The 24,314-nt window shown below is 37.3% G+C and overlaps 4 protein-coding genes across 9 annotated transcripts; 1 reads left to right on the top strand and 3 right to left on the bottom strand.

Moving 5' to 3' along the window:
- Positions 1 to 4,704: 4,704 nt before the first annotated feature.
- LOC125223641 (pathogenesis-related thaumatin-like protein 3.5) lies at positions 4,705 to 5,951 on the bottom strand. The gene is made up of 2 exons (XM_048126880.2): positions 5,873 to 5,951; positions 4,705 to 5,564 (listed from the first exon to the last, which is right to left on the bottom strand). Exons 1-2 carry the CDS (start codon positions 5,916 to 5,918, stop codon positions 4,876 to 4,878), a joined length of 735 nt encoding a protein of 244 aa, XP_047982837.2. The 5' UTR covers positions 5,919 to 5,951; the 3' UTR covers positions 4,705 to 4,875.
- Positions 5,952 to 7,988: 2,037 nt separating this feature from the next.
- On the bottom strand, positions 7,989 to 11,255 carry LOC125218312 (HIT-type Zinc finger family protein). 6 transcript variants are annotated; one of them, XM_089062765.1, is made up of 7 exons: positions 11,136 to 11,255; positions 10,448 to 10,527; positions 10,107 to 10,342; positions 9,696 to 9,850; positions 9,506 to 9,574; positions 9,236 to 9,368; positions 7,989 to 8,704 (listed from the first exon to the last, which is right to left on the bottom strand). In XM_089062765.1, exons 3-7 carry the CDS (start codon positions 10,272 to 10,274, stop codon positions 8,096 to 8,098), a joined length of 1,134 nt encoding a protein of 377 aa, XP_088918891.1. In that variant the 5' UTR covers positions 10,275 to 10,342; positions 10,448 to 10,527; positions 11,136 to 11,255; the 3' UTR covers positions 7,989 to 8,095. The 6 variants fall into 6 exon arrangements, with proteins under 6 accessions (XP_088918891.1, XP_047975911.2, XP_088918892.1 ...); XM_048119954.2 differs by having other exon boundaries at positions 9,696 to 9,897; XM_089062766.1 differs by having other exon boundaries at positions 10,107 to 10,345.
- Positions 11,256 to 13,145: 1,890 nt separating this feature from the next.
- LOC125223455 (NEDD8-conjugating enzyme Ubc12) lies at positions 13,146 to 16,762 on the top strand. Its single transcript, XM_048126615.2, has 6 exons — positions 13,146 to 13,291; positions 14,941 to 15,054; positions 15,855 to 15,963; positions 16,070 to 16,148; positions 16,243 to 16,359; positions 16,434 to 16,762. The coding sequence occupies exons 2-6, from the start codon at positions 14,946 to 14,948 to the stop codon at positions 16,569 to 16,571; spliced, it is 552 nt and encodes a 183-aa protein (XP_047982572.1). The 5' UTR covers positions 13,146 to 13,291; positions 14,941 to 14,945; the 3' UTR covers positions 16,572 to 16,762.
- A 695-nt stretch (positions 16,763 to 17,457) lies between these two features.
- Positions 17,458 to 19,737, bottom strand: LOC125220070 (DNA glycosylase superfamily protein). The gene is made up of 4 exons (XM_048122192.2): positions 19,233 to 19,737; positions 18,510 to 18,651; positions 18,295 to 18,421; positions 17,458 to 17,981 (listed from the first exon to the last, which is right to left on the bottom strand). Exons 1-4 carry the CDS (start codon positions 19,633 to 19,635, stop codon positions 17,691 to 17,693), a joined length of 963 nt encoding a protein of 320 aa, XP_047978149.2. The 5' UTR covers positions 19,636 to 19,737; the 3' UTR covers positions 17,458 to 17,690.
- Positions 19,738 to 24,314: the final 4,577 nt, after the last annotated feature.

Raw genomic sequence — 24,314 nt, forward strand, 5'->3', positions numbered from 1 at the left:
ACGGCGCTTGTTTTAATCCATAGAGGGACTTAACCAGTTTGCATACCTTCTTTTCTTGTCCGGGCACTACAAACCCTTCGGGTTGTTCCATATAGATTTCATCATCTAGTTCACCATTTAGAAACGCAGTCTTAACATCCATTTGATGAATCTCAAGGTTGTGCAATGCAGCAATCGCGAGAAGCACTCGGATAGATGTAATCCTCGTTACAGGTGAATAGGTATCGGAGAAGTCATGTCCTTCCTATTGTTTAAAACCCTTTACTACCAATCGGGCTTTATACTTATCCACTGTTCCATCGGCCTTAAATTTTCTTTTAAGCACCCATTTGCACCCTAAAGGTTTGGCACCTTCGGGCAAATCAACCAACACCCAAGTGTGGTTTAGCAAAATTAAGTCAATTTCGCTTTGAACAGCTTCTCTCCAATGTAACCCGTCTGGGCCATCGAATGCTACTTTTATTGACGTTGGCTCTTCATCCAACATAAAAGCAATGTAGTCAGGACCAAATGTTTTTGGTGTTCTGACCCTACTACCACGTCTTAGTACTGCATCACTTGGATCATGCCTCACTCGCTTGCGCGATTTAGGCTCTTCATCCGCGGATTTAGAACAAGTGGCTTCATCCACTGTTTTAGAACTAGTGGCCTCATCTTCAATTCTTGTCTCGGAATTGATTGGGACTTCTTCTTTGTCCTTGCAAGGAAATGTATTTTCGAGAAATACGGCATTCCTTGACTCGATTGTTGTTCCTACTGTAATAGTCGATATTTCAGACTTGTGAACAACAAATCTATATGCACTTCTGTTAAGTGCATATCCAATGAAGATACAATCGACTGTTTTAGGGCCAATTGTAACTTCTTTGGGCGGGGGAACCATCACCTTGGCCAAACACCCCCACACTTTGAGGTATTTGTAGGATGGTTTCCTACCTTTCCACAATTCATAAGGAGTGATGTCTTTTCCTTTGAGTGGAATTTTGTTTAGGATATAGTTGGCTGTCAAAATAGCATCCCCCCACATGTTCTGGGGTAATCCTGAACTTAGTAGTAACGCATTCATCATCTCTTTTAGAGTTCGATTTTTGCGTTCCGCTACACCATTAGATTGTGGTGAGTATGGAGCAGTTGTTTGATGAATTATACCACTTGCGTTGCATAACTCCTCAAAAGGGGCTACATACTCGCCTCCTCTATCACTTCGAATCGCTTTGATTTTACAACCAAGTTGATTCTCAACTTCGTTCTTATAATTTTTGAACGCTTCGATTGCTTCATTTTTACTTCTTAAAAGATAAATATAGCAATATATTGTGCAATCATCTATAAAAGTGATAAAGTACTTTTTACCACCTCTAGTTTGCACCATCTTTAAATCACATACATCCGTGTGAATTAATTCAAGGGGTTTTGTTTTTCGTTCAACTGAGTGAAACGGTAACTTAGTCATTTTTGCCTCAAGACATATTTCACATTTGTCTTGGGTATCTACTTCAATTGCCTTTAGTAAATCTAAATTTACTAATCTTTTTACGGCTTTTGAATTTACATGTCCCAATCTACAATGCCACAAATTTGAAGACTCGGTCAAATAAGAGGAAGTAGATGCTTTATTATTATTGTTAGCCAAAGGCTTTGGAACAAGGCGCGTAGCCACACTAAGCTTGAAAAGTCCGTCGGTTACATAACCTTTTCCGAGGGACTTCCCAAACTTGTACAAAACAAACCTATCAGACTCGAATACAAGTTTAAACCCCTTATTAACTAGTATTGATCCTGACACTAGGTTCTTGCGGATGTCCGGGACATGTAGCACATCCTTCAAAGTGATCGTGACTCCAGATGTCATCATGAGTATCACATTGCCAATGCCGAGGACCTCGGATGATGCTTGATTCCCCATGTTGATCTTCCTCCCTTCAACAACAGTGTAGAACTTGCTCCTATCGGAGCAAACATGAGCAGTAGCGCCGATGTCGATGTACCAGCCGCCCTTGTTGTCAACAATGTTGACTTCTTCAGTGACCACGGCAACGAGGTCATCTTCATTCCAGTCCTTGAACTCTTTCTCAACGACGTGGGCTGCCGGCTTCTTCTTCTTGCTGCGGCAGTCTTTGGCAAAGTGGCCAATTTTGCCACACTTGTAGCACTCGCCTTCAAATTTCTTTGCAGGCTGCTTGCCCTTCCCTTTGTCTTTCTGATTTGGGCGGGGGCGTTTGTTGGAGGGTCCGCCCCGCTCCAACAAGTTGGCTTTGGCGTCAAGTGGGCTAAAGCCTTTAGCCTTTTGATCGTTCTTGCGCACATCCGCTTCAATGCGCAGCTTCACGATCAAGTCTTCAAGACTCATCTTCTTTCGCTTGTGCTTGAGGTAGTGCTTGAAGTCCTTCCAACTAGGAGGAAGCTTCTCAATGAGTATGCACCGCACAAAGTTGTCGGGCAAATTCATCCCTTCAGCCGCGAGTCCGTGGATGATCATTTGGAACTCTTGAACTTGTTCCATGACCGGTCTAGAGTCGACCATTTTGTAGTCCATGAATTTGGATACTACAACATGTTCCGTACCGGCGGTATTGTCGATACTATATTTTTTCTCTAGGCTTTCCCACATCTCTTTTGATGTGGTTACAAGGGAGTATACATTGTACAAACTATCATCTAATGCACTTAGAATAAAATTTTTACAAAGATAATCTCCTTTGCGCCATGCTTCATAGTCCGCCATGACCTCAACACTTGTCTCTTGATCACTTGGCGCGGGCGGCTCGTTCTCCGTGAGGAAGTTGGCGATGCCCAATGTTGTCAAGTAGAACAACATCTTTTGGTACCACCTCTTGAAGTCAGCTCCTCCAAATTTAGGTGGCTTCTCGGCGGGTGGCATCATTCTAGGTGCCAACGGTGCCGCACTTGGTCCTTGGAATGAACCATTCATGTTGCCCCCGAAGGAGCCAACAACATGGTTGGGCATAGGGCCCCCACCATTCATGTTGGGCATAGAGCTCGTCATGGTCGCATTGGTCCCGAAGGAGCCAATACCCGTGCTGAACCCGAAGGTTCCAACACTCGCATGAGACCCGAAGGCCCCAGCAGTCGCGTGAGACTCGAAGGTCCCAGCATTCGTGTGAGACCCGAAGGCCCCAACCCTTGATCCATTAAAGGATCCGAAGGAACCACTAAATGTGGAACCAACCGACCCACTCGAGGTGGATCCACCAGTGAGCCCCTGGGTAGTAGTATGCACCCAAGGGGTTGTTGATGAAGATGGATAGAGCCCGGGAGTTGGCATCATCGTGGTGGATGCCATGGTGGAGGAAATGATGGCGGCGGTGGTGGCCGAAGTGGTGGAAGCGGCAGAGTTTGATTCAGTCGACATCTCCAGCAAAGGTGATTATAGTTTCGAAAGTTTTAGTTTCAGTTTTAGGTCCAGATCCCTTCAAAAGCAAGTTATATCTCGTCTTGCGATTGTTTGGTTTCAGGACTTACAAGAAGGAATACAAGAGCTAACTGAATCGAAATTACAAAAGAGGATTCGAAACTAATAAACTGAAAAGAATATTAGCCGAGTCGAGGAGGCCTCTTTCCGCAAGACGAGATACGCCCCGGTAGTGCTCTTCGGATTGGCGTTTCGTCCCCAAAGATAAAACGGCTACGTCTCTGATGAAGGAGCACCGCTATCAGCAGAGCTCCGGCGAACTAGATGGAGGAGAGGACAGAGCTTCGACAGAAGAACAATGCAGAGAGAGAGAGAGCTTTATGATGCAGAATGCTTTCTAGTGTTTGATATGTGTAGAATGCATGGAATGGCTAGCCTATTTATAGGCTCGGTCCACTGCCATAATGGCCGTCATTAAAGCTAGACCGTAACGGTCGTCGGTTACGAGCTGTAACGTTCGGGCGTTACAAGCCGTTACGCGCTCAGAGCTAGAGAGGCTGAGTCTAGAAGCTTCTAGATTCGTTCACGACGTGGACTATCACGTGTCAGCCACGTTGGCTTACCGCGTCATACTGACGAGGTGGCATCCCGCTTGGCTCGCTGACGTGGACACGGTGGTGGTCTAAAAAAAGGCCCAAGCACCAAGCCCAAAGAACAGCCCAAAGACCAATTGCCAAGATCCAAGTCCAAGGGCAAGGGCGCGGGCTCGGGCTCGCGGCACGCGGCACGCGGCGGGGCGGGCGGCGCGCTTGCGCGCGCGTGTGGGCTCTTACAGCCCATCTTAGTCCACTATAATTATTACATGTAATAATCCTTCTTATTAAATACTAGTTTAATAAGGTTGAAACTTTCAATGTGGGATAATTAACTCTCTTAATTATTCCTTAATCTCCTCTCATAGCTCATTAAGTTTGCAATTTTTGCAAAACTTTAAACAATTATTTCTCACTCACCGGGAATCGGATTTGAGAAAATAAATATACCACGGTCATCTACTCCGAACGTAGATCGACGCTATATCATTTAATTTTACAAAATTAAATGTCTCGTTGAAATTATAATTGGTCAAAGTCCATTGACCGGGCATAGATTCCAACAAAGCCTTAGTTATTGTTTTTCAGTAAAAATATTCCAAATTTTTTTACTTGTTAACAACCGTTCATTTTTGGTAGTATACCTACGATAATTTCTTTATTTAGCTATGATATTGTAATCCATTAGCTGAAGTTGTATTCGCACGTATACCTATGAGGCTATGAGGAGAAGGGGCCTTCCTTAAATCCAATATACTAACATTTCCAAACACAATAATCATATTTCCCATGAATAATTAACAAAAATGTAACTAATAAACAACCTAAATCAAAGCAAACAATTGTGTAGTTTCAAACCAAAACACCAACGTTTCTTGTAACCAAAAAAAAATAAAACAACGTTCCACCTCAGCCCGTCGGGCAAAAAGTAATGAGATAATCTGCCCCGGCGCACGTGCACGTGCTCGACGCGTCGTCGTACGCGTAGCTATACGCCGTGGGGCACGCCGCCTTGAAAATCCTCGAGTACTGCGTTGGCGAGCACTTATCCGGAGTCGCGTGCTCGCCACTACAGCAGTATTCGGGGGTGTTGAAGGCGGCGCAGGCGCTCTTGCACGCCACCACCCCGCCGCCGGTCTCAACGCGCAGCTCATTCGGGCAGCTCGCGTTGAGGTCGGTCACACACCCGGCGTTCTGGCAGTCGCCGGTCCCGCCCGACGGCCGGACGCCGAGCCCCACGTTGTAGCCGTCGACGAGGCTCACGTCGTAGAAGTCCTTGGCGGCCGCATCGCCACCGAGGGTGAACTCCACCAGGCTGGCCGGCGGCGCGCCGCCGCCGATGCACTTGATCCCGACGCCGCAGTCTCCGGTGGCGCATTGGCCGTTTCCGGCGGCGTTGAAGTTGCATCCGGTTCTTGCCCACACGCGGCCCGACCAGCCCGGCGGCGCCGGAAGCTGGATTGTGCCTCCCGGTGGCAAGGCGAAGCCGCCGCCTCCGAGTACGGCGGCGCCGTTGCCGGAGAGAGTTCCCGGCCAGATTGTGTAGCTACAGCTATTTTGGAGAGTGAAAATCGCCCCCGAAGAAATTGATAATTTTCCTGCAAATAAAGATTGTTCAGATTAATTAAAGTAACAATACAAAAAATACCGAGCACATAAATTGCTAGTATATGTAGGCTTGTCCATAAGTTTCCGAGCACATGGGGGTCCTCAATCACAATTTTTTGACTTTTCCTATTGATTTTCTTCGTGCTCGTTATATGCTGAGGACTTTATGTGCTCGTTTGAATAAAAAACGACATACCCCATCTAAATCCATGGTTAGAGTTTGAAGTATAACCAATTCAATTAGAGAAAAATTAGCATTAGAAATCAATCTTGAAATAACTGGAAGAAATAAATTTACCTATGATTAAGAGAGAAAAAAGCTTGAGTTTGAGAATAACTGCCATGGTTGTGGAGCAAAAACTGAAGGAGAAACTGGAATAATTATAATTGGACGTGTTTGAGATTAATGGCATTGCCACTATTTATAATCGAGGCGTGGGATAGCAATTTGTGTACCTACCAAAATTAATGATTTTTTTAAAAAAAATCCTTCTTGATATTTTGTTCACAAATAAAGGTTTTAAAGGTAATCACAATTAATGCAATCCAAAGATTGTTTGTTGAGGGATTCTATACCGTGGGGAAATGATCCGATTGAAGATTTTTAAAATTTCTATATTTAATGGATTATATATTTGACTAATATAGAGTTACCATAATTCAAGAATAATGAAAGTACTGCAATTTTTATTTCCTAATTTTTCTTAGTAATAAGTAGTACACCATATGGTAAGGGGCACTCATGCCCCAATGCAAATATATCATTATTTTAAATCAAGTAATGCACTCTTGTATACTTTAATACTAATATTGAATATGGGTATTGTTTGTCTTATATTAACATATATTTTGTCTCATGAAACAGTTATTGAAGTAGAGAATATGGCAATAGGTTTACATTAACTAGATCTATATACATAATATTACAAAATATTATCCGTCGTTAAAATAAAAAATAGAATTAACCATAAAAAGGTCCGGATAGTAGATAAATCATAAATTTCACAGTAATAAATTTTAAGAACTGTTTACGTAATACTAAATACTCTATTAATACTTAAATGCAAAAAAATATAATTTATAACAATAATACATAAATAGATAGATATAATATCGCATTGCATGATTATATATATAATAACAGATGTACATACAATTTTGTAAAATAAGGCTAATTTTGTTGATATATTAATGATAAGACAACAATATATTCCGATTTTTTTAAAAAAATGGATACATTGATTAATAAATATAAGAGAGAAATGATAAAATCAAATTTAAAAATTGAGAGAAGAGAGAGGAATCATAGACAAAATAAGATGATAGAGAAATACATAATGTAAGTGTATCAAATTAACCCATAACAAAAAAAAAGTCAAGGGAAAAAAGTCCAAAAATAGTAAAGACTTTCTCAAATATAATTATGTCTTTGTTTATTATAACCTATAATGACATTTAATTTTTTGAGATGTAAAAAATATGCAAACAAAATTATTCAGAGATATTTTTATGGTTATCCTAAAAACTCTCTCTGTTTTCATTTAGTTCACTTCAGGTTCAGGTTGCAAATCATTTTCACATAATAGATTAACCCCTTAAATCTTTGTATTCATAATTATATCTATTTATTTTTTATTCAAAGATCTAGATTACATCAAAGCCTCCTGAATTTCTTAACAAATTTAGATCACGCAAAGATTTCAAACATTTTTGCAATTACTATGACAAAAAAATGTGTTTTCTGGCTGAGTAGGTTACTATCAATCTTCATGTGTTGCAACATGTTTCTTTCATTGTTTAGATCAAGAGTAATGTCTCATATAATATCGTCCATCATTATAAAGTTAATATTTTTGATACAAATGCATTACAGGAAAATGTTTGCGAAAAAATCATCAAGTTTGGTCAATTCCGTAATTAAAAAAAATGATCCATTATATTCTTAATTTAATATTTTTCTTAATTGTCTCATAATCTCACATTTTGAGAGAAATATAATATATATGATGTGGCAAACAAAATATACTATGTGGATAAAATATCCACCTATTTAAATACGTTGTTCAATACATTTAGTTAGTCATGTCTTTATTTTTTAGACACGTACGCCATCATGCCAATAAATTCAGATATATGCTAAAAAAGTTTGTCTTAACTGTCAAAGTTATAAAATAATACTCCTAATTAACTATTCACAATCATCCAGCGCAAAAGTTTTTGGAGAAATTGCGTTCATTTGGAAGCAGAGAGATGCCACCTTTAGTGAATTAAACGATGTCGTTGTACATATATAAAACAACTTTGTTTGGATGAAACATAACAAAGTCAAATATATATAGGCGATCAGATTTTTTATATTTTGCGAACATATTCAAACCATGTTGTAAAATGGAATACTTTTTCAAAATTACTGATTGCGGACAAAGAATCTATATAGCACCAAAGCTGCAACAAAATAAGGTTTGGACAAAGAAACTACAATATATAGCACCAAAGCTACAACAAAATAAGGTTGAGGTATTTATGCTATCTCTCCCTCCTCTAGTTCTTCCTCCATTAAATATTCTCCTTCCTCGATTTCCATTTGTTTGGATAATAGTATCCGATCAAAATCAAGAAACTCATCAGAGTTGGCATCTGCAGTATCCAGATTTGGGTATACATCAATAAAACCAGACTCAAAATCAATATCCAGATCAGAAATTTCAGCCAACTCCTCAATGCAGGAACGGCTGCCGCCTTTTTTATCTTCAGTCGTGATGGTGTATGTATCACGGCGAGAATCTGGATCGGCTGAACCCACTGCTTTGACAGCTCGTGGGCTGTGAACCAACTGGCTTGGTAGAGACTCAGTTCCCTTTATCTTATGACTCAACAAATCCGAGACAAGTGGATCTGGAGAGCCCCCATCTTCGATTTCTTCCTCCTTAAAAGTTACGCCTTTAGGACTTGGGTAATCACGTTGAGCAGGCTCCACTTTGCTCCGATTGGCAACTTGTATTACATCAAAATCATAGCTGTGTGAGGGTAGAAAGACATGGATAACCGGATATTCCAGAATGACTATATTGGCTAACTGCTCGCGGATTGGAGCGTTTATGTCTAGTTGGCAAAAAGGTGATTTTGGTCCCTGCATGTTAGATAAGAAAAATTAGAGGAACGATTGTGAGGAAATAAACGCACAAGTAACCACGAACATAAATACGTAAACTTTTTACCCAGATCGATACAATGTGTATCTACGTCTGGGGCAATGTCAAGCCAAGATTGCACTATAATTTTTAGATACGACTTACTATGAGAAACAGTTATATATAGGCAAAAACAGTGAACTCCAATCCTAGTAACAACATGAATCGGATTAACCCTAAAAACATATGTACGGAAGTCCACAAACGTGTGATCGTGAACTGATTCACTTCCTTTCCGATTTCATACTCAACAGTGATCACACCAAATCAAGAATGGCTAGCTATCTCTACACCATAAAATTTACTTAATATGTAAAGCCAAAATTAAGTCAGCTAGTGTTCAAGTATTTATAGAACCTCTGTGCCATGTCGGAGCATGTGGTATTGAAGGTAAATCTAAAATCTAGAATATTTCACAAGTCAACAATCCAAATGTAGAATAAGCACTAAGAAAAAGGTGCAAGAGAAACCTTTGGGTACTTGCGGATGAAAAATTTAAGAGAATCTATGCTCTCATCGCAGAATTGTTTCAACTGGTGGTTCCAAGGACCAGGCTTTAAGTGGTTCTCAATCACGGAAAAGAAAGTGGAATTTTCGTGTATTCTGAAAGCAAACAAATTTCATGTAAGGATTACAAATTAAAACATAACATGTAACTGTGAAAGGGTGTATCAGAGTAAATGAAACAATGTTGAAAAAAAGGAAATTCTCCTTGTAAATGATCCACCCAGACTTCTCACCCATGATCAAGGAGCACAACATCAGTGGAATGAAACCGCCATTCGACAGTCCAAGATATGGATTTTTTCCTGAAACAAATGTTAACAAATTAAGTAATCCATAATTCTTAATTACAAAAGGCAAAGAAGAAAACTTGGAAATCTTGAACAAGCACGAAAATAATCTCATCTCATGAGGTTGCAAATTCACCTATGGTTGTAGAAAGTCTTGTTCTTCACTCTCCTTGACATTCCACTGGAAAGAAAAAGTAATTTTATCCTACGACTTGCAGCAGCACCCCGAAGATGTTTGAGGGGGTGGGGAAGCCTAAAATGAGAACTCCCACACACCGCAACTCTGGTCCTCTGAGCACAATCAGCAATTCGCTTCACATCCTCAAGCATTTTATAATCTATCAAATAGGCAAAATAATTACAAACAAAGTCCCCTACCAATGCTGCTAAAAAGGATAAGATTCCAGCAAGAAAATTGTTACCCCCAAGGCATGAAAAAATCGCAAAATTATATAAAGACTTTTCCAAAATGATCACAAGAGTGGTCATAAATTGATGCATAAACAGTTGAGAGAGATAATGACTTCGCGAAGTGATTATTGAATACCTGAAACAAGCTGGTTATCATCGAATTGGGAAATCGGGACAAAATTAGTAAGTGGTCGTTTCCCAGTGCAGGCAGTACGCTGCTTGTGGGAATTGACACAAGAGAGGCTACATGTGCGGAGTGAGCATCCTGGACACTTGTACTTTGATGCATTAATGTTGCACTCATTACATAAATTAGGGTTCGGTTTGTTGTCTGAAGATGTCACTTGTTCTTGTTTCTCCTCCATTAAAAATCTGCTGCCGCAGGCAATCACATAAAAGACTTATGTAACAAAGCATATACGTGTAACACATCTTACAAGAAATTACACGAATATGAAATATCTTTAAATACTACACCTTCTTTTAAGAGCCTCTTGGGGATCAAAAAATCAATTGTTTTTAAACCTCAAAAAGCCATCTCATTTGGGTATAAGTATCTGCAACAACCGGCAATATGGTTATATGCAGAATGAAATATGAAGATACTTAGGCATTAGTACATGTCAAATTCCAAATACAGAAGATTGGGTCTAAACAAGCACGAAATAGATAGTATACCTTGACACTTTACACCTAGAGGTGAACTAAATAAGTAAGAGATGACAATTTATTCAGATTCAGATGTTTCGATTTTTCATACCGAATCAAGCCGAACAGTTCCTAGCTCAATTTACTGGGCTCGACACAAAATTGTAAAACTCCATTTTTTTTCAATTGAATAAGTTGAAAAACCTATTGTGAGTTCAGTTCGAGCTTGGGGATTGTCAAAAGCTTAAATGATGTTTGTGTCTAATTATGATTATAGAATCAGAAGTGCGGAAAACATAAGGACAAGTACCATTTTAACAATTCCATATCCACTGAGACATATGATGAGATTATGAATTTAGGCCAAAAACTCAAAATTAAACACAGCTTCAGCCCTAATTTTAGTAATGTGAATCCCCAAGATTGTGAATATGAAGGTAAACCATGGAAATATACGAAACTAGTATACTTTTTTGAAGGTACAGTAATCATAATCCAAGTGCTGATCACAACTCACCATTAACGGCAGCTAAAGGTATGTATCACGGCGGGGAGCGGGGCGGCGGTGGCGGGATATCAGAGAAGAAGGGTTTGTGTGTTCTTTCAATTTGAGATTTTGGGTTAGGTTATTGTGAAAGCTTTTAGATAATTTTGGATTGGGATTAATGATCGAATATATACTACTCCTTTATTAAGTTTATACATTTATTTTAAATTTATAAATGTATTAACAATTTTTCGCTAATTTTATCATTCTGTTCCAATTTTTGTTTTATTTTTCATTCTACAAAAATCTTTTCATTTTATAATAAATTATTTTGAAAAATATAATATTAATATTTATTATACGTATTTTTTCGAATAAAGAATAATAAACGTCATCGTATCATTCTTTTCTTAATAATTATTTTTATAAAAATAAATATTGATGATATTTCTTGTACAATTTGTTTTTGGAAAAAAATTAAGGCAAAACACATCCTTAGGTCCTTATACTTTAATCAAAATGTTTATTAGGTCCTTGTACAATTTTTTCATTTTAATAGGTCCTTATACTTTTCATAATATTTTTTATCAGATCCTCGTACAATTTTTCGTTTTAGTAGGTCCTTATACTTTTATCATAACTTTCATTAGGTCCTTGTACAATCTTTTGTTTTAGACACTTTTTTTACATTTATCTTGGATAATAATCTAAATTTAATTAAACTTAATGAACTTTTTAATATTCCTTTATTTAACTTAGCATAGTCTATAAATATAATATCATCTTGTTATCCAATAATCTCAATAAGTTGTAGAGAATAATAAAATGATTAACCGTGATGATTGAAGATTATAATCGAAGTTTTTTTTTAGAATAACTATCCGAATTTTCAATTGATTATTTATATTTATATTGAAAGATATATTTCCCTTAATATTTATAATCATAAGATAAGTTAAATAATAAAATTAAAAGGTTCATTAAATTTAATTAAATATAAATTATTATCTAAAATAAAATTAAAGGTATATCTTAAAATAAAAAAATTGTATAAGGACCTAATAAAAGTTATAATCAAAGTTTAAGGACCTACTAAAATGAAAAAATTGTACGATGATGTGATGAAATTTATGAGAAAGGTATAAGAACTTATTAAAACGAAAAAATTGTATGAGGACCTAATGAACATTTTGATTAAAGTATAAGGATCTAAGAATGTGTTTTGCCAAAAATTAAAGGTCATCATCAAATGTCACCTTATCTGATCTCGCCACTAGTATATTATGCCTCGAGGAATGATATGTTAATGTTACATATGTGAGCAATACTCTCGTTTCACGCATATTCAACATTGTTCGTTTTGATTTATATATAATTTAATTCTAATATATTAAAAAATATTATTAAAATTTCTAATTTCACAAAATTCATATAAATCAAACCTCGATTTGTCACGCACACATAAGGTGTACGATAGATTGCCTAAAACAGACCCTATACAATAAAAGTCCAAAACAAATCCCCTTTATCTTATAAAGTTTTACCAATTATAAGCAATATTTGTGGAAATTGGCAAAAAAATTGCAATTTACATCATTATATTTTCTACTTTTTTGAAAGACTTGATGGAGTAATTTGTTAAAACTTAAACACAACTTTTGAGTCCCAATTCATGTATCTCGGGTTAATTTATTGGGAAAGGATAGTCAAATTTACATGAAAACAATTAGTAATCAAATTATTAGCACTCTCCAACAAAAGCAATAAAGATAGAACTAATCACTAAAAAAAATCCAAAAATGAAAAAGAAAGGAATTATGTCTTTTCCACCAATAATTGAGCTTGTGAAGAAACTACAAATAAAAGGTTATTTGTATATATAATTACACGAATTTTTTTTATCATAGTAGAATACTTTATTTAGAGAAAAAAACTAATCTAAAAAATAACATTTGAAGAGTAAAATTTATATGGAGAAGTACTAAAAAATTAAAGTTTCTAGAAAAAATACGAGGCAAATAATCCTTGAATAAATAGAAGAACTTTCTCAAAAGTAGACTTGCTTTCAAGAGAGCTTTCTTAGATTCTCTCTCTCAATAATATATCCTCGCTCTCTCTCTCTCCTCTTCTGATAAGCCCTGAAATCTGAAACCCTTGATTTTCCTTTCAGGTTTTTCATCAAACAGGTATATTTTTCCCGATTATCTTTAATTGTTCCGTACACATCTGCGATTATCACGGTTGTGTGGATTTATCGTCCCCCATTTAGCGTATAGGTTTGGTTTGGTTTTCTCTCAGATCGTTATGTTTTACCCGTGATTTTAATTGTTCTTCGACCTTCAATTGCTGGAGTATTTTGTCTTAATCTATCTTTACTTTTAATCGGTTCGCTGTATCCAATTGGCTTTCCTGCTGCTGAATTCCGTAGACGAATGGCGATGATATAACTTGATTTTGGACTGGGTCGATTTTGAGCTATTGTTATGCTAGGGTTGTAGTTCATTTTGCTTGTGTAGGCTGTTGTTTCTATTTCTGGTGGCGCTTTGGAATGAATTTGAGTGTTTACATGATTATCAGCTAAGCTGTACGAGAGGAATTTTTTGTTGACTGATGCGGAATTCAATATTGGAGTTGTGTTTTTGGTTATTACTTGCTCTAACTAAGAAACTTATATGTTTCATTTCTAGGCCTATTTGGATTACTTCAGTTCATTTGGGTGTATATGTGGTCTGTAAAGGAAACTTTCATCTTGAGCAATGATGCATTCTTGAATCAAATGTTTAGTTGCAGGATCTCAATATCAATGTTTTGCTGGATCAATATTTATTATTAATGTACTCTAGAACTTGGAATCCTAATTTCTTAAGTTGCTTCCTTGGAGAATATTCTTAACATGTAGTTGTAAATCAAAGCATTGAAATTGTAACATGGTTTTCTAACTCTTGGGTTTCATACACGAATATGCATTTATTATGTTTATTGAGATTCTTCTACCATGTGGAGAAGTTCTAACTTCTAAGGGATCAATTGCTAGAAAAGAGTTGTGATTGCATGGATAATATAGAAGCTTGACGAGTCTCATAATCTTTTACAAAAGCACATTCTTTGTCTCTCTGTTCATCAATACTACATAGCGCTCATAGTCTAGATTTTGGAATATGTTTTGCATTTTCCACTTTGCAGAAAATGAAATTGCCAAGGAAATTATCTGATGTAATGCTTCTTTCAAGAGTTTATGATTTGTGAAGAATTTTTTGGACCAACTGTTCTCTGTCGATATGACTTCTTTATAAATTTATCTTGTTTTTAGTAGCAACAATTGGTCTTGGTGAAAGTGAAACTAAACCTGTAGTGTTCCTTTTGTTGTTTAACTTTGATATTCGACGGACATTAAAATCTGACTTTGTAGTTTGTACTGTACTTTTACTGGCATCATCATTCACTTTTATTCGCGTTTAATACTTCACTTTGATCGTCTTGCATCTTAACCATTGATCAGTTGACGAAAGTCATATTTCCTATCCTTGTAATCTCGTGAAGATACAGTGTCTTAGTCTACTTGACTATTTGCTGTTATCATTCCATCTCTTTTGCAGATAAACCTGTTGAAATCTGAACTCAAGCGCCAACATTTTATACTTCCCTGAATGAGCTTTTAGTATTTATAATTAGTTGATGTTTGAGTTTGTATTCAAAGTGCTTGAGCATAAACAACTGCCTGATCTGTATCATTTGAAATATGCAGTATATTTCTGCTAGAAGATTGCTATTATGTATCTTATGAAGTCTCTATGCTTAGCTTCTTTACATAGTATGTTTTCGCATTATTTTTCAGGCACCATGATTAGGTTGTTCAAAGTAAAAGAAAAACAGAGAGAGCTTGCAGAAAGTGCTAATGGGAAGCCTCCAGTGAAGAAACAAAGTGCTGGAGAACTTCGTCTTCAAAAAGGTTTGTTAATGTTTAGATTTTCTTTCTTATCAACATCTTAACAAATGCCTGTCACTGTTCTTTCCTTTTCTTTCTGTCTCTATCATTTTGAAGTTCTTTTTTTTGGCTGGACTTATGTGCAAATGATTTTAGGAAGATGGTGCAAAGCGGGAAATATTTTGATATGTGTGGACAGATTTCACATTTGGATAGTTTTATGTTAAAGAGTTATATTATGAACCACATCGATTATCTGAAGAGAGAATTACAGCAGTAGGAAGAAGCCAATACCTGATGCTCAATGAGATGGACTACATCACATGGAAGTTTGCATGACACTTTTTATGTAGCATACTTTTGGGAATATTTAGATTTTCCACTTGCTGATATTTTTCCAAGAACTAATACTTGATGTATATCCCCTGACTAGGTTAAAGATCTGATCTTTCTCTTCTTAAGAAACTTGCAGCATGTAAATTTCCTTTGGATATCTCATCTTTAGATAACTTTTTCCTTCGGTGGCTATGACGTACAGGTCTTGCACTCTTCTGCAGATCAATACGTGCTAGACCTTCATTAGTATAGCTAATAATATCTGTTTCAGTATATCAAGGGAGTAATTGGATCCCCTTCATCAAAGGAGTAACTGGACCCCCTTTCTTTCGGCTAGCCACTATTTGGAGCTTACTTTTTAAATACAAATCTTACTTACACTGATATGATATCACTATTTCAGAAAGGGCATTCTCTGGTTCCTTAAAGTATTCACTTTGGTTTTTAATTCCTTTATGAGTCTTGACTCCTTTTCACACTCTATGTAGATATCAGTGAACTGAATCTGCCAAAAACCTGTACCATTTCATTCCCTAATGGCAAGGACGAACTGATGACTTTTGAAGTTACCATTCGTCCTGATGAAGGATATTATCTGTAAGTAGTTATGTCTAAGGCTTTTAGTTAATTTCTAAGCTTTTATGGTAGTTTTCTTTTTCGTCTAAATCTGTAACATTTATTAATACTAGTGCCCTGTGTTCAGGAATGGAACATTTGTTTTCTCATTTCAAATTTCACCCATCTATCCTCACGAGGCACCAAAGGTGAAATGCAAGACAAAGGTAATTAATCTTAGTTGTGTGGGGTCTCGTATTTTCTAGATAATGTTATATCCAGAAATTGTGTTAATGTTTTAATTTGATTTTCACTGTGCAGGTCTACCATCCAAATATTGACTTAGATGGAAATGTCTGTCTAAACATTCTTCGCGAAGACTGGAAACCTGTTCTGAACATAAACACCATCATTTACGGGTTGTATCACCTTTTCACGGTATAGAAATATCAATTCTTATCAAACACTGATACTGTTGCAGCTTTGTGTTCTCTAATGAGATGTACATGCAGGAACCTAACCACGAGGATCCACTCAATCATGACGCTGCTGCTGTGCTGAGAGACAACCCAAAAATGTTTGAGTCTAATGCTAGGAGAGCAATGGCTGGTGGCTACGTTGGCCAAACATTCTTCCCGCGCTGCATATAGTATGTGAAGTTTCCAGAAGCTGCCAGACTTGGAAGCTAGTTCAAATCTGCCACTAAATTGATGTATCTAAGAAGCAGAAAAGATGTTTGTATGCGATCATAACTTTATCCTTTATGTTGGCTATTCATTATGCACTATATGAAAGTTCAAGACCTTTGTTTGGAAGAGTGATGGATTTGATTTCTGTTTCAGTTTGTTGGTTAATTTTATGTTAATATGGTAGGGTGTCATTATTGCATTTTATGGTCTCGATTGCTGCAAGATTCAATATGTGTCCAAGTCATCTTGGCATCTGTAATGTTGGCACAAATGTTTTTAGTTCTTAAAAACAAAACTGGCACAAATAATATTAGTTCTTAAAACGGAGCTGGAATAAATATTTTTAGTTGTTAAAACGAAACAGTTTGAGAAGGTCTGTTAGCATCAGAAAAAATAAATTTTTTTGAGGAACCTTTGGAGATGAAATGTTTGGCCTGAGGAAGAGGAACTATTGATTTATCATCCAATCAAGATTCTAGTGCTGATATGGTTTGATGACACTATTTCTTGTCAACCAGAACAATGTTAGTATATTGCATTGTGGGCAACAAAATGACAATATTATGCTAAATTAAATAATTTTATTTTGTTGAATAAAATTTATATAACAAAAGAATGAGATAAAATGAAATAAAACACATGAAATTATTTAATTTAATATAATTTGACGCAATTCCATTGTCTACATTATGTTGTTTTAGTTGAAGTCCGATAGAGTCACGTGAAGTCATCATTTCATGAAATCTGAAAATTTGATTGGTGGTAAAATTAGAAAAAATCAATAGTTGAATTTTTTTTAGGATTTTTAGTAGCTAATATGTCAAACTAAAATTGAGCCAAACTAAAATTTACAAGCAAATACCCACTAATAATAATAAGTGAAGGGTCAGATACAATATGTTTGTGAACACAAAACACTAACACAACACAAATGATAATCATCACATCACAATCACAAATGGTGGATATACCCCAAAAAATTAGTCTGACGCTAAATTTTTTTTACAAACAGGTGAAAAAAAATCAGTGGCAAGATTAGAATGACTAACACACAAGATCAGTGGTGAAGTTTATGCATCCCTACGCTGCTTCATCCTCAGCTGTCAGAACTTTGTCAAAATCATGGCTGCATTGGTTGTATCTGTAGCATGTCACGAGATGATCGTTTACTAGACCAGCAACTTGCATGAACGAGTACACAACTGTTGGCCCGACACAACGGAACCCTCTCTGCATCAGATCCCTGCTCATCAGATCTGATTTTGGTGTCTTACTCGGCACTTGGCGTGCATAACGGAACCCACTCTTTATAGGTTTATGGTTTACGAAGCGCCAGCAGTAGTTGCTGAAGGAGCCGAACTCTTGCTGGATCTACAACAATGAATTGGGAACATGATGGGAAAGAAATGCTCACTTTTACAATAAGCAACCTACATTTTCTTTAAAACAACACGATTCATCTACATTAAAGTAGAGAATGAGATTTTGATCAAATTTGATGATCTACAACAATAAATTGGGACCATAATCGAAAATAAATGCTAACTTTCACAGTATGCAACCTACATTTTCTTTGAATCCAGTTCAACACCTAATTTATGATTCCTCTACATTAAAGTAAAGAAAGAGATTTTATCATAGTACATATTATTTTCAAAAACATGTTTAGTGAATTTATACCAACCTTGAGCATCTGTTTAGCATTGTCAACAATTGCACGAACTTTTGGTTCCGAGAGCAATCTAACAGAGGGCAATCTCTTGTCATCGAGCCTTGCAACTGACGTTGGATCAAAGTCATTAAAAACCTTTCTGAAACACAATCCACAGATTTATCAAGAAGATGTGGGAAATGGTGTAGGAGTTCAAAGCCAAAAGGCACGTCTGATTCAACTGATACCTAAATACTGCTCTTTTGCTAAGAATCAATGGCCAGGAGAGCTCGGCTAATGCTTGCGAATAAACCAGCAGTTCGAGCAGCTTGACATCATCATGGACCGGAACTCCCCATTCCTCGTCATGAAAAGAAGTATAAAGTGGCTCTGCAATATAGGAGACTGATAAGGAAGTTTCTTCAATAAAGCTAGTGCACATGAATGTGTTCTCACTGCTCCAACATTCACCACTCCATTAGACTACAACAAAATCTACTGCTTCTCACATCTAACACAAAGAACTTCTGAAATACCTAAAATTCTCCTAGTTTTAAGCTTCTATTTGATGATATGTTGCGTTTTGCAGATCCACTAGATTCCGCCCTTCAAATTCAATTAAGCATGGCGCAATTAGTGCTCCTTTTTTCTTTTCTAAAGCTATAGCATTATGCAATTTTTTGTCTGCACCTTTTAACCAAATCTCGTCACTTACTTTCATGAAAACAAACACGGTATTATCAAACATAATTGATTAATGTCTATACCTCTGTTTTTAAATTATCAACTAAACGCAGCACTATGGATCACATTTTGCATGAAGTTACATTCTGCATCGACAACAATTGACCTCAACTTCAAATCTTCAATCATCTACTAACTTATAAGTTATGGAGTACTAATAAAAGGCAGAGAAAACAAATGAATAGCATATATCGTAAAATAAACTCGTAAAAAAACGGAAAATTCACCAGAAGTCGGTGTGATCCAATCGCAGCGCTTAACAGGAAGCGGAACCGCAGGGGAGAGCGACAGAGCTCCAACTCCTTCCGCCGCTCTAACGACGCCGTTTCCATTCTCCTTCCGTCTCGAGCTCGTAGTTTTAGCAGATTTCACAATTGAACCAGTACCGGACGACGAAGCCGAGGTAGAAGAGTCGGAGGATCTATCAGCTGAGACGTCGCACCGCATAATAACAGCAGCGGTGGCCGCAGGTTTCGCCGGTGACCGCGCAGCTACTCGCTTAGGCTTTTCCGGTGGCTTCTTCATCATCTCGTTCCTCCGCGTCTGTTCTTCGAGAATCCGAACCCTATTTCCCGTCGGAGCGAGTATACACCGGGTTCCGGCTCCGATCTTCTCCGTAGCAGCAGACATTTTTTCCGGTTTGAGAGTTTGGTGAGGGAAGAGTGAAGTTTAAACTGTGTGGAATTACAAGAGAAGTTGGAGGGCAGAATGGGAAGATAAATATTTCCTGAATTAACGAACTAATTGCATATGTATTTAAGGAACTGTTGGATATGGTGACCGGTGGTAGCCGGTCCACTTTCTTGGTGGGAGATGGCGTTTTAATAGATAAATAAATTCATTAATTCACTAAAATTACGAAAAATGTGTCATTAGCAAAGTTCTCATATTTCATTTGCCTATATTTGAGGAAATTTATTTTAGTTTTTTAGCTTTAAAATAACATTGTTTAGTCATTCATGTTAATCATATTATTGCACGCATACACTATTATTCATTGGCATTACTAAAATTTCATATTATTGCAAGCATACACTACTATTCATTCGCATTACTAAAATTTTATATTTGTGCGCCAACTCAAGATCACATTTGTTGCTAAACAAATTAAAATTGTAAAATTTAACTAAACTTCATAATTTTAATGAATGGTCTATAAAATAAATTATTACTCCGTATAATAATATTCTTTTTGACGACAACATTATTTTTCATTTTATTCAATGACTATTAATTTCAGAGCCTTGTCAAATATCTAGATTGTTTTCATCATGAATGTAATTTTTGCAATAGTTATCAAATTCATAGGCTTACTCGTCGAGTAATCTAGATTGTTATACAATTGGTCAATATTACACTTGCCAAATTATTGAAATTAAATCTACCAAGATCACTCAAGATTAATAATATCAGTAAAGAAATGCCAATAATAGTCATATATGGTACTGTCCCGATATTAAGTATCGGGTCACATATATTTAACCGAACAATATATATGCTTTAATTTATTAAAATTGAACGTCACCGAAAGACAGTGCCAAATTAGGATACCGTTATGTTAGTACAAATATAGTGAAATGAAATTGTATTTCAAACACCAACTATGATAGGTTACAGTTTACACTATCATTCAACTTAATGAAACGTTTCTATAAAAAAAGGAAAGACAAAGATATGAATTTGATTGGAAAAAGAGGAAAAAGGTAGAAAGTGGGCTTTGAATTTAGGCTGGGAGTCATATTCATAATTGGGTAGAAATAAATGTGTTGTTTGGTAGTGAGGATGTTACCGTTAAGATAAGGAGTGGAATTTGGAAGGCGGCCCATTTCAACAGCTCGAAAGTGGCCTTTCAACGGCTCTCATCACCTATTCTCGACGTGTACTGCATCACTTCTTTGTATTCCTGTTACTGTCGTTAATGGAACGAGTTTTATTGTAAGATTATTATTACATAAGAATATATATATTTTTATTTTTATATATATTTTTATATATATATTTCTCTGTTCCATAAGAATATATATATTTTTATTTTTATCTGTTCTATAAAAATACGTGTATTTCATTTTTGAAAAGTTGTCTCAATTTATTACTCTTATGCATCAACTAACACTAACACTACTTTAATTAACTACTTTTCTTTTCTTCTCTCTTACTTTATCAATTTTGTCTTCATTCTCGTGTCATATCAATTGTTTATATTTTTATAGGACAGAAGTAATAAAATTTGTAAGACTTTTTTGGTATCATAGAATTAGATATACAAATTAGAATTTAGAACCTTCAAAACCAAATTTATTAATAATTAATCAGGGATTAGTCAACTATTTTCCTTATTATATAATAAGGAAAATAGTTGACTAATAGTTGACTAATCCCTAATTAGTGTAATTAATATTTGATTTGATATTTTCTATAATTGTTTCCCTTTAATCATGTATTTTATACCTATTAATACAAGTTTCTCCAATCACCAATTCACGGTGATTCTCATATCAATTCTCACATGGTATCAGCCATTCTGATCCTCTAAACCCTATTTCTTCCGCCGTCATACTCTCCTTCTTGATCGGACTCGACCCCTCCGACCGGCTGAACTTGTCTCCTTCAGTCTCTCTCCCCACTCGCCATGGCAGCACAAACTCCAGACCCTCTACCTGTCAGTACTATGATCAATATGACTCCGGTGAAGCTCGATTCCACCACCTATCTTATTTGGCATCGTCAGATGCTGCATATGGCCGAGTGCTTTGATCTCCAAGGCTTTCTCGACGGATATGTCGTCGCTCCTCCATCTTCTCTGACGTTCGATGCTGGCGTCTCTTCTCCTAACCCCGCCTATAACTCATGGCGTATGAAAGATCGTAAGTTGCTTTCTGTTATCTGGACTTCTCTCTCTGCAGAAGCCATGTCTGAGGTCATTGAGTGCTCCTCGTCGCACTCTGCTTGGTCAACATTACAAGCTGTTTTCTCGGATTCCTCTGCCTCTCGCACGCATCAATTGCGTGAGGAACTTCTCTCCCTTCGCCGTGGTGCTCAATCCGTCGAAGAATATGGCCGAAAATTCAAAGGATTGTGCGATCAATTATCGGCGATTAATCGTCCTGTCAATGATTCTGACAAAGGGCATTGGTTCTTGCGTGGATTAGGCAGTCAATACACATCTTTTGCTGACACACGACTCGCTTTTACTCCTATGCCTATGTTTCGCGATCTCCCGCATCAAGCGAAGCAATTCGAGTCCATGCTTCGTGCCATGGATGTCCCACCTACTTCGCCCGCTGCTTTCTCAGCAGAACAGAGTCGGACGAGCAACGAGCAACACCCTAGTGGCGGTCAGAATTCCAGCTCGAGTCAGCGCTTTAGTCGCAGTCGTGGACATTATCATGGCCAAGGTCGTGGAACCTCAAATCCACATCTAAATAATGGAAATTCCAGTCAGACTTCGCAGTCAGGTGGTCGTTCAGGTCGTCGTCCTTACACACCATGCTGCCAAATATGTCGTGGGGATCACTATGCAGACAAGTGTCCCAATTCCTCAATGCTCGTAATGCTACTCCTTCTGCACATTTGGCTGAGGCATTCAAAGCATCTTGTAGTGTGACTCCTCCGGCCTCTGATTGGTATCTTGACTCGAGGGCCTCTGCTCATATGACAAACAATCTGTCCTTGACTCCTGAGCACCTTACTCTGGTAATGGGTCCGTTATTGTTGGTAATGGAAATTCTTTATCTATTTCACATATTGGCTCGAGTAAATTAACCAATGACGTACAATTATTGGATGTGTTTGTTGTGCCCCATATTACGAAAAACTTGTTATCTATCAGTAAATTGACCGCTGACTATCCTGTTGATGTTCTATTCTTTGAAAGCTAGTTTTTCTTTATGGCACTTGCGCCTGGGGCATGTCCCATTTCATGTCATTTCTTTGTTGAATAAATTAGGGCATTAGTCAATTTCTTCATTATTGTCGGATCCTAGTCTTTGTTCGTCAGGCCACTTGGCTAAGAGTAAATGTTTACCTTTTGCTCTCAATGAAAAACATGCTATTGTTGTGCTTGAACTAATTCATTGTGATTTGTGGGGTCTTGCACCCACTGTTACTTCTGATGGTTATAAGTATTATGTTTTTTTTGTTGATGATTTCTCGAGATTTTCTTGGATTTATCCATTACGAGCCAAATCAGACTTTTTTGACATATTACTACATTTCCATAAATTTGTCTGCAATCAGTTTTCTAGGACTGTCAAAGTGTTTCAGAGTGATGGAGGCACTAAATTTGTTAATGCCCGAGTTCGTGAGTTTATGTCTACAAATGGAATTCATCACCGTTTGTCTTGTCCATATACGCCACAACAGAACGGTCGTGCAGAACACAAACATCGACATGTCATTGAGACATGCCTCTCTATGATGTTTCACTCTCATGCTCCTGCATCTTTCTGGTTTGATGCGTTTGCTACAGCTGCATACATTATTAACAGGCTCCCATCATCTGTGCTGCAAAACCAATCGCCATTTGAAGTTCTGTTCGGTTATGCTCCAAATTATGCACTCTTTCGTCCTTTTGGTTGTCGTGTCTTCCCATATTTACGTTATTATGCAGCTGATAAGCTTTCCCCTCAGAGCCGCCCTTGCATATTTTTGGGTTATAGCAGCACGTATAAAGGTTTTCGCTGTTTGGATCCGGTCTCCTATCAGGTTTTCATTACTCAGCATGCTCAATTTGATGAAAATTTATTTCCTTTCTCCAATGAGTCAAGCTCTTCTTCACCTAGTAATCTAGATATAGTGAGTTTCTTGGATGGAGTATCTCTTCTGTCTGCATCAGCTAGTCCAACACCTTCGGTGCCTACTCCATCCACTTTAAGGCCTCCACCTCGGTATCCATCTGCTCTCCTCGATGATGAAGAGTCTGCTGTTCTACATCAACTTGAATTGCCCGCTCATCCTGAGCATGTTGCCGAGTTGCAACCAGATCAACCTGCTCCTCCTGCCACCGAGCCAGCAACCCAAGTTGCACATACTATCCAACATCCCATGGTTACTTGAGCAAGGGCAAGTATCCATAAACGTCGTTATCCAGTTGACTTGTCTTATACAGTTCTCCTCTCCGCTCTTGTTGCTTCTTCGCAACCTAGCGGGATAAAATCAGCTTCTAAGTCCATAGCTTGGTCATCAGCTATGCAAGAAGAACTGGATTCTATTCATACTCATGACACATGGGATCTCGTGCCTCGTCCTCCTAACACCAACATTGTTGGTTCTAAATGAGTTTTCAGAACTAAATTTTGTGCAGATGGGTC

Source organism: Salvia hispanica, chromosome 1, assembly GCF_029641045.1.
Source record: "Salvia hispanica isolate PSC_SH4W2 chromosome 1, Shi_PSC_v1, whole genome shotgun sequence".
Classification (NCBI taxonomy): domain Eukaryota; kingdom Viridiplantae; phylum Streptophyta; class Magnoliopsida; order Lamiales; family Lamiaceae; genus Salvia; species Salvia hispanica.

Coding starts and splice junctions, on each gene's coding strand:
- LOC125218312 (XM_048119956.2), bottom strand. CDS start 10,335: ATGGAGGAGAAACAAGAACAAGTGACATCTTCAGACAACAAACCGAAC. Junction 9,898..10,106: donor TGATAACCAGCTTGTTTCAG/GTATTCAATAAT, acceptor CCTATTTGATAG/ATTATAAAATGCTTGAGGAT. Junction 9,369..9,505: donor GTTGTGCTCCTTGATCATGG/GTGAGAAGTCTG, acceptor GTTTGCTTTCAG/AATACACGAAAATTCCACTT.
- LOC125223455 (XM_048126615.2), top strand. CDS start 14,946: ATGATTAGGTTGTTCAAAGTAAAAGAAAAACAGAGAGAGCTTGCAGAA. Junction 15,964..16,069: donor CCTGATGAAGGATATTATCT/GTAAGTAGTTAT, acceptor CCCTGTGTTCAG/GAATGGAACATTTGTTTTCT. Junction 16,149..16,242: donor AGGTGAAATGCAAGACAAAG/GTAATTAATCTT, acceptor TTCACTGTGCAG/GTCTACCATCCAAATATTGA.
- LOC125223641 (XM_048126880.2), bottom strand. CDS start 5,918: ATGGCAGTTATTCTCAAACTCAAGCTTTTTTCTCTCTTAATCATAG. Junction 5,565..5,872: donor TTTTTCTCTCTTAATCATAG/GTAAATTTATTT, acceptor CTTTATTTGCAG/GAAAATTATCAATTTCTTCG.
- LOC125220070 (XM_048122192.2), bottom strand. CDS start 19,635: ATGTCTGCTGCTACGGAGAAGATCGGAGCCGGAACCCGGTGTATACTC. Junction 18,422..18,509: donor AGCAAAAGAGCAGTATTTAG/GTATCAGTTGAA, acceptor ATTGTGTTTCAG/AAAGGTTTTTAATGACTTTG. Junction 17,982..18,294: donor ATGCTAAACAGATGCTCAAG/GTTGGTATAAAT, acceptor TCATTGTTGTAG/ATCCAGCAAGAGTTCGGCTC.